Genomic DNA, 9,339 nt, shown 5'->3' with positions numbered 1-9,339 from the left:
CATCACAAAAAGTTATGTGGTGACTTTTACAGCCGCCGCACGGCACTTAAAGATAACTGTTGTGATAGCTGATAAAATCTATAAGAAGACCCCTTGGACACATAGAACTCAACCAAGTAACGTTACAGCAGACACAGTTTGATTGAGTCTTTTTATGAGAACTTGCACGTTTTCATTATCCTAAGGGACCAAAAATATAAATAACAATGAGTTCAAGTACAGAAAAACTCTTTAAATTTACATCCATCGCACGGCACTTCAAAATCTGTGATAGTTGATAAAATCTGTAAGAAGTTTGTTTGGAAGCATTATAGAGCGCAGCTATGCATAATAGTAAATAGTGTTTCGCTGACTTGAATCTGTTCATGAGAGGCAATCAAATGGGCAACAAGCATGATTCGGTCTGTTGGCAGATTATTCTACATGAATCAGGATACTAATTAAATTTGTACAAAATGTATACGAATATATGAAGATAGACATAATTTTAAAATGTAAGCATAAATGGATTTTCGACATTCAGTTGATATTGGGAGGAATGCCGGTGCTACCTAGATAGCTAAACAATGAAACAAATAAAATATGCTACATGTATTCACACAACGACATGATGTTATATATAACAATACAAACGAACCCCATCACTATCTTTAGGATAATTACAGTCTGAAAAAAAGTGAAGAAAATGTGTCGAACAATACAAGTTCTGTTTTTACTTGTTAAGTAGCCTCAGACATATTGCATTAGTTTTTTATTCTTTTAACAAATCTGAATTCAAACGTAACTTGCATCGAAGGGGTTGGAATGGGATGATCAAGCATATCTTGGGTACCCACTATCAATGTTTTGGGAACATCTCCTTCCTGGCACTTCCCTTCTCCTACGCAAGGAGAAACATGACGGTCTATCGGACTTTTCGCGCAAAGTAACGGATATATTTGCATCATAGAACCCGACTCTAAACTTCAAAAAGATGTTGTATATCAAACAGCAGAATACACGTCCAACCGTTTTATAAATTCTATGCATTTAAAATTTAAATCTCATTCTGCAAACTCCAGACCATATGCAATTAACATTTGAACTGAATGGGACAGAAACCGTAAGAGTAGTTGAGAGTACAATGTTTTGCTGTGCTTGTAATGTTTCAAAGTCCATTACCGGGATCACAACTCAATAAAAATAATCGAACATGAAGCCGCCAAAATAGCAGATGTCCATTTCATGTATACTAAGTTTTATTTCAATTGGATGGAAAATGTAGGAGGAGTTGAGTACACAATCATGTTCTTGTGTAGTTTTGAGAATACTGATTTTCAATTAATATGACCTTAAATATGGACAATGCGCCAGTTACGCTTGTATGCCGTCACTTTATGACATATTGTTTCAGTCCAATGACCGTGTTTTCAAGTCTTGGGTAAAAATCAACATGTGCATGTCTGCTCTATGCTTATGATGAATTCCCCGTCCCTCTTTTATTGGATGAAAACCAAAAGAGGAAATGAATACTAAGTGTGACGGACTGATAGACAGTTCATGCAAACACTAAAATCTATGTATGCCTCCTAAGTCTTCTAAAATACCACATAGTCAAACATGCACTGCCCTTAGCACCATACTTATTCCGAACTAAGTGACCTTTGTCTACTTACATACATGGATACTTAGTGGTAATTTCGTGAAATGGTATTTAAGTTTGGCGAAGGAAAGGTAATATAGTATATAAAATAATCAGTTACTTAACTATACAGCTCTTATAGATATGTACAAAAAGATAGTGCACCGTGTTTCACGTTGTCAAAATCTTACATGCAGGTTTAAAAACCACTGCTGCCGTGACTGAAATTAGACATTTTAAAAATGGAATTATTTGAAATGCCATAAATAAAAACAAGTTAATTATTGTAAGATAACATATTTCTTCAATTTCTCAATATTTACTCACAAGCATATCTATAAACAACTTTCAAAATCATAATTTATTCAAAGATTAGCAAAATAACACCAAACCACAGATAGAATAAGTTGTGTTTTATATTAAAATTGAACATCAAACAAAAATGCTATTAAAGACTTGTTATTTTATTGAAATGTCTTACAACCCGGGAAAGACCCCAAGTAAGAATCAACTTTCCGGATAGTTCAACGTTTTAAATACAATAATATAGGTCTAAAACTGTAATAAGTTTTTATGTCTTTGCGATACCAATCAAGCCCTAGAATTGAAGTAAATTTTCTTTGATTTAGTAGTAAAAATATCCATTGCTAGCTTTCACTAAAATATTTTATATTTAGATGTTTACTTGAAATGTAGATTATCCTCATTAAATATATTTAACTTTACTAAATATATGAATTTTGTATGAAGACCACATTTATAATTAAATGTCATGCAGTGTGCAGCCATACATGTATGTATACAGCAATCAATGCATAGTAATGTCTAAAAAGATCTCTCAGCAGATCCTATAGAATCATAGTACGCAACCGAGCATGTCATATTTGTCAACGTTTCTGTACTAGCATTATTGATAAATAACAACCTTTCGCTAAAGGTGATCTCATAGCAAAGCAAAACATTTAACATACTTTATTTTCTAACTTTATACAGCACATACTCGTTTGTTTGCCTGTTTGATTGGGGATAAACAGTCACTTTAATTATATAAGGAGCATACATGTATGTTTGCTTGTTTTATTAAGGCTCAACAATCACATTAGCCAGGTACAGAACATTCCTGTTTATTTGGTTGCATTCTATGCTTCGAAATGATCTTCTTTTAGATTCAAAAGTCCCTATAACTGTATACAGCACAATCTCTTTTGTTTGCTTGTTCTATTAAGGATCCACAGTCACTTTAATTGTTTGCTACAAAATCACTTCTGTTTCCTTGTTTTATTGACGACCAACCGTCACTTTACCTATACATGTATAAAGAACATGCACGTTTGGTTAGATAATTTAGTACACTCCTCCCGTACCGCATCATGCACTGAACTATCAAACTTAAGCTGCAGAACGTCATGTGAAACACAAAACACCACAATGTTTTCTGTGTTTTAATAGCCTTTATTAATGTATTTGCTGATTTATTCTAACAACGGTTTTATACATTTGAAATATGTGTTTAATACTGATCATTTAGACTTACTCGGGTGGTCCTTCAAAAAGTTCTGTCAATGGGTTCGGATTTCGTAGGTGCTACGTTTTATCAAAATTATTTTATTAAAGTATTCCCCCTTTACCAAAACACATTTTTTAACCTTTTTACCCAATTTTCTTTCCAGAAAGCATTGGAAATAAAAAAAGTCACAGCGACTCAGGTCAGGTGAATAAGGCGGATGGTTTATTACTTCCACCTTTTCAGAAGCCAAACAAGAATAATAGCCTGTCACTTGTGAGCGGAGGCATTGTCGTACATAAGATGGGCTCCTGAACATCCTTTGCTTGGACGTTTCGTATTGTAAAACATTTTCACTTTTTCCCTTTCGTCAGTACAACAGAGTTTTTATAGAATCGTCCAGTGACTATATCACCAGACGGACAAGGCACTTGAACGACTGGCCGCCACTAGAATTGGATAAAATTGCGCACATTATCTGTTTCGAACGTATGGTTCTCTTGGCAATACAGGGACGTTTTTGGTCTTCGCTTCCATTGCTTATTATCGGCTCTACTGTGTGGCTCAAACATGTGCACCCAGGCTTCGTCACCTGTGAGTAAGTTAGAAATAACCCGACTATTACAGCCTTTATAGGTTTTCAAAACAGCAGCAATGTTTGTTTTGGTAACAAAGGTTTTAAGTCTACCAGAACGGGTACGGGTATTATCTTCGACAGATAATTTCCCAGCTCTAAAAGCTTTAACCCACCTAAATACGGTGTGCATTGAAGTGGCCTGAAGTCCTTATATACCACACAATTCATCAAATATCTGCTTTGAATCTATATCAAGCCAAATGCGGCATTTAACATAGTTCCGAATTTCAGTCTTTTCGTCAATTTTATAATGTGACAAGTAAATTGGTCAGTGTATATGATTGCATGTATTTCAATTTCAACTCGGTCATTTCAAAAGCTTTTTGCACGAAATAAACGGATATCTATAGCTATTGGACACATTTAAGTGCGATAAAGCGTTTTAAAAATACCTAGGATAAAACTACGGCAGCCTATTAGTGCCAGAACAGGATCTTTGTATGATTGTCTTGTCATGTCCTCATTCGCCCCAGCACATGCTTATAAAATCATCACTATGTTCTACGAGTAATCTATGAGTAATAATACACAATAACGATATGAAATGTTATTGCATGATGAATCACAAAAGTCAGATATAACAGTAAAATCGAAAATGAAATAATTAACATAAGGTCGATCTTGTCTCGGTCCGACATCACAGTAAACATTACGGATTTACTTATCAAATTATGTAGTAAACAATCAATATGTCTCAACCGATGCATATATAACAACAAACAATAACAACAAAAATCGTTGCTTAATATATATTGATAAATTACAAAAAGGTGTAAGTCGATGTTACCATGTCAGTAGTCATGTTCGCAAACACATTATAAGTCAAAGTATGTTTTTTCTTCAGTTTATTATTCAAAAACATAAATTTAACCTTTACTGAACTGTTAAATGATTTGTAGTCTTGCATGTAGCGTTAAGGCAGTTCTGCACGTTCGGATCAAAATTTCTTCTGCAGTATAAGTTTTCATGAAATCCTGATTTTTCATAATATGCTTAGAAAATTCTGCAAAGACAAAAAAATGTACCTGACTTTTTGCAAGACTGATTTAATAAAAGTGTATCTTACACGGGTTTTCACCATGTGAATCTGCAGAGATTCCACAGATTCGATAGCATTTTCGTAATGAGATTTTTCTTATAATGTAGACTTAAATGAAACTTCTCACACTCGTAAATAAACATCTCGTCTTTAATATAGTGGAATAAAATGTAGGCCTATAGATTTCCAACTGATTTTAAGATATTATTTGGAACTATTTAATTTGTCAAGCTTTAAGATAACTTATTTTCTCATTAAAGGATAGTTTCGTTGTAGTTTTAATAAATCTAAGCGCGACGTGCCTTTAATTCATAAAATAATGGTAGTTTCCACGCTTTATTCCACGTTATCTATTACTTACGAATATCAGAACATGAAGAACTACATTAAACAAAAGAATTTGATGCACATATTCTACTATAAACACAATATAGAAGAAAGTGTGTAAACATGTGCATGAACTACATCATCCTTAAAGTAAGATTAAATATGCGGAATGGATATACATTGCATATTTTTACTTTGCAATAAAATCACAATAAATGAAAAGGTACATTCACATGGCGCTATGTACAGTTAAAATGCATTCAAAACTTCACTTTCATAACATATTGATATTATACAAACTAGCAAATCTAGCTTTTTTAGTTTTGAAAAACATTACTGACTTTAAATGTTAGACAATTTTTTTCCACATTGTCATGTCATGCCCTTTTTAGCTTCAAAGATATAAAGTTAACATATACTCAGTTCCAAAAGAAAGTGTGCACTTTTTAAGTTTAAATATTTCAAAAAATTCCCCCGACGTTTTTGTTTCATTTTTTCATACACTAACTCTCAGGTATAACTCAAAATCTAAAACGCACACCAATTTGTTTACGAACTGATTTAAATTTTGGTACCAAACATTATAAGTTTTCATGAAAATAACCGAGAAAAAATAACAGAAAACTAAGTGTACACTTTCTTTTTGAACTGAGTGTAGGTTATTTTAATATAACATATACTATAATCACTGAATATAAGTTTATATCTTATGTATCTAAATGTATCCTAATCGTATCAAACGAACACGAGTTTACACAAACACACATATATTTTTGCACCTTTTTATCGTTGAATACAATACTATATTTCATGATGATTTATAAAAGAAACACATTATAAGGTTATACATAAAATTGCATAAGAGCGCAGCTCAAAATTGCGAAGTATTTTTAAGCACAAAACGAACATTTAAATACAGCACCGGATTTTAAAAATGGCAAGAAAAAATGTCAACGAGGAAACTTTTGATTTCTGTGCTGAACCAAATTCCTTTCTGTTGTGCGATTATTTGACAAAATGTATTCAAGCATAGTCATAGCAAGAAAATCCATTAGAAATTGCACATAAAAGAACAAAAATAAAGAAATTTACATGAAAAGGGGTTCTACAGGAACGAACTAATGATTTTCACCCTGTGTAATGTGGAACGTGCTGATCAAAAGGATTTAAAATTACCAAGACAACATATTCTTTACTAGTTTCGACCTTTACATCTTCGTCAGAAATAACAACGTACAAAACAAACGACGTCACGTCCGTTTGGACGCGAACGGCAACGTGACAAAAAGCGAAAATATAGAATATATTTGTATTAATGTACATATAGATACGGATCATAATGATACGGTGGGTATTTATCGAAAACATATTTCTTCAATATAAAATAGAGAAAAAATAAAACCCAACATACCTGCATGACAAATTTTAGAAGTATACATGTGAAGCATAAGCGAGACAATAGATCTACTTATAATTATATAAATAGTGAAATAACATTAATTTAAAAGCTAATCACACATATATAATTGTAGAAACAATCAAAAAAGTAAATTGGAACGTGCTGGCAACCCAAAGAATTTTTAATTTTACCGCAGTGACAGACATTTTGAAACTGTACATTATACGTCTAAGATGTTGTGTGTTATTATTTCTTTTTATTGCACTACACTAATGAACGTAGGCCACAAGTGAATGTAAACTAAAAGGTGTCATCTGCTGACCACATCTGCTGACCACAGTCAATCATTCCGTGATGCTTTGCGTCTGTATGCCACAACGTTCTGCAGTAATTAATCAGATACCTTTTTCGGACTGAATGTCACTGTGTCCTTTACCTTTAACCTACTGATCCTCAAAACAATAGGAGTTATCTACTGACTGCGGTCAGTCATCTTTTAACGTTTGATGCCTGTAGACCATATAGTTCTTTAGATATCGATCAGAAACTGTATTTAGTCTCAAGGTCACTGTGACCTTGACCTTTGAACTACTGACATCAAATATTTTACACGTCCTTTAATGACCACAGGCAATCATCATATGAAGTTTAATGCATGTAGGCTAATGCGTTCTTTAGCTATCGATCGGAAATAGACAGTCGGACGGACAGTCGGAAAGTCCGAATACTATATGACTTCCCGTCAGGGGTGGGGGGAGGGGTAAAAATAATAATACCAGTACAACATCAATCACAACGTTATGACGTTACGAAAAATGTTAAGAGATCAAAGAAAGTTTTACAATTCAAAGAGATGTTTTCGAAAGTTACCGACAATTTATATATTGTATCTATTTCTCATAAATTAAAAAAATACCAACGGGATAATGTTGATAAATGCTATATACCGTTATATTTCAATAAAACAGAGACTGAAACTTAGTTTACAAGTTTGTTAGCATAACATTCATCATATTTATGTATTCATTCACTTGCATCTTCTTGAAATTACATATTCATCAAATAATTATATAAAATATTTTCATTCTGACAGCGTCGCGCTTGTAATACTTTGTTTGTTCTGTAACTGTTTGTCGGCAACAGGAGGAGATCGGCGTTGCTGCACAGGGCTGACTACAGCCGTAGGAGATCGTCTTTTTGCATTTGCTTCATGCTTACTTTGGTTGACTAATAACCTTTTTCCATATGATTGTCCTTGAAATGGGGGCGGAACCCAATTTTTTGCAATTTGGTGATACTGACCATCAGACTGAGCCGATGTAATATGTGAGATCTGGTTGAAATTTTCCTGACCGACATGGAAATCATTATAGAACGACTTTTTATAAGACATGTCCGCTGGTCCCTGCGTAGAAAAATCTGTTCGGTCAAATGCAGATTCTACAGATGTGTCAGGAACTGGTTCCTTCAGCTCAGCTATCCGCAGAATTGGATCTTGCATTCTCGTGTCCATATTTGGATGTTCATTTTGAATATGTATGAAATCGGGCTCAACCAACTGTCGCCTATCAATTCCTGGGATTGTTGGAATATAATTTATTGCTGGCGGGCCTGTCAAAGAGTCGGCACCAAATGATGTGTCTATTTCTCCCCTCCTTTTATCTACCACTATCTGTCTAGCTGTATTGTTTTCCAAATGATTACAAGTTGGATCTGATCGAGCTCTACGTAAACTTGCATTATCATAATTCCTCTGTCGACTGTATATCACCCGATTATCTACTGGTGTATTTTCTTGTAGAATTTGGGAACTATACAATAAGCTGTTGACAGATGGCAATGAACGAGGTCGAACATTATTCATGTCAGCCAAATCAGAGATAGAATGTGGCGAGGTGTTATTAATGTATTGTCTATTGGGTTCAGTAACATTGTTTGAAAAGTTGTGAATCGGGTGAATTGTATTGCAGCTGGGTAGATGCTCTTCAACAGAGTTCAATGTAGACTGTCTGTTAATTGGCCGGAAAACATTCCTTTCTCCACTATTCTGGATATGATGGAGTGCTGGTTCTTCTGAACATCCTGGATGTCTTGTATATGGACTGCTAGAATAAAGTCCGTTTGTAGTCTGTTCACTTCCGGTTTGTGATGACACGTTTTCATCATTTACCACGGATCCCTCTGTTTGTCTGAGCTCAATATTTCTGAATTGTAGGCTCACACTATCGGAATCGCTGCTATCACTACCCTCTGAAACGGAGTACCGAGTGACACGTTTGTTGGCTTTTCCTGCGTCAGTATATGGACTATTTTCTACATCTTTATGAATTTCTACTTCTTCATGGACTTTCATCACTGAAGAATGTTCCGTGTCGTATTGAGTCGCTTCGGCCTTCTGTAAAATTATTTTACAAATTAACTTCTACATGTACTTTATAAGTTGTTAGTAAAATGCTTTTGTTTTACACGTTGCATAGTATTCTTATGTTGACTGGTTAATAGTTTTTACCAGTTTAATAAGGATCATCATCAGAGAGAGAGAGAGACAGACAGACAGACAGACAGACAGACAGAGACAGAGAGGGGGGGGAGAGGGGGGCGAGAGTAGCCAGGGTTCAAGAGAAATCATTGTTCATAAGATATGAAATGATACAGATATTTTACAAAGATGACATACGTGCCTAAAAATCATTTGAATGTCACATGTACTTTTCCTCCTTTTAATTAAGAATTCAAAAATAGTTCGGAAAAGTAGAACAATATAGATTATTAGTTTTCGACAAAGTAAAAACACGTACACGATATTTATACA

General features: G+C 34.2%; 1 protein-coding gene across 3 annotated transcripts in view; it reads right to left on the bottom strand.

Annotated features, from left to right (window-relative positions):
* Positions 1-4,495: 4,495 nt before the first annotated feature.
* Positions 4,496-9,339, bottom strand: part of LOC128554637 (uncharacterized) — a 49,010-nt gene continuing 44,166 nt past the window's right edge. For all 3 annotated transcript variants that reach the window (XM_053535924.1, XM_053535925.1, XM_053535926.1), the window contains one exon: positions 4,496-8,922. In XM_053535924.1, the coding sequence (XP_053391899.1) occupies positions 7,609-8,922 (1,314 nt within the window). In that variant the 3' untranslated portion in view covers positions 4,496-7,608. The remainder of the gene's footprint in view (positions 8,923-9,339) is intronic.

Source organism: Mercenaria mercenaria, unplaced genomic scaffold (genome assembly GCF_021730395.1).
Source record: "Mercenaria mercenaria strain notata unplaced genomic scaffold, MADL_Memer_1 contig_583, whole genome shotgun sequence".
NCBI lineage: Eukaryota > Metazoa > Mollusca > Bivalvia > Venerida > Veneridae > Mercenaria > Mercenaria mercenaria.
Note: the sequence above shows the minus strand (reverse complement) of the source record. Positions and strands in the feature narration are given on the sequence as shown.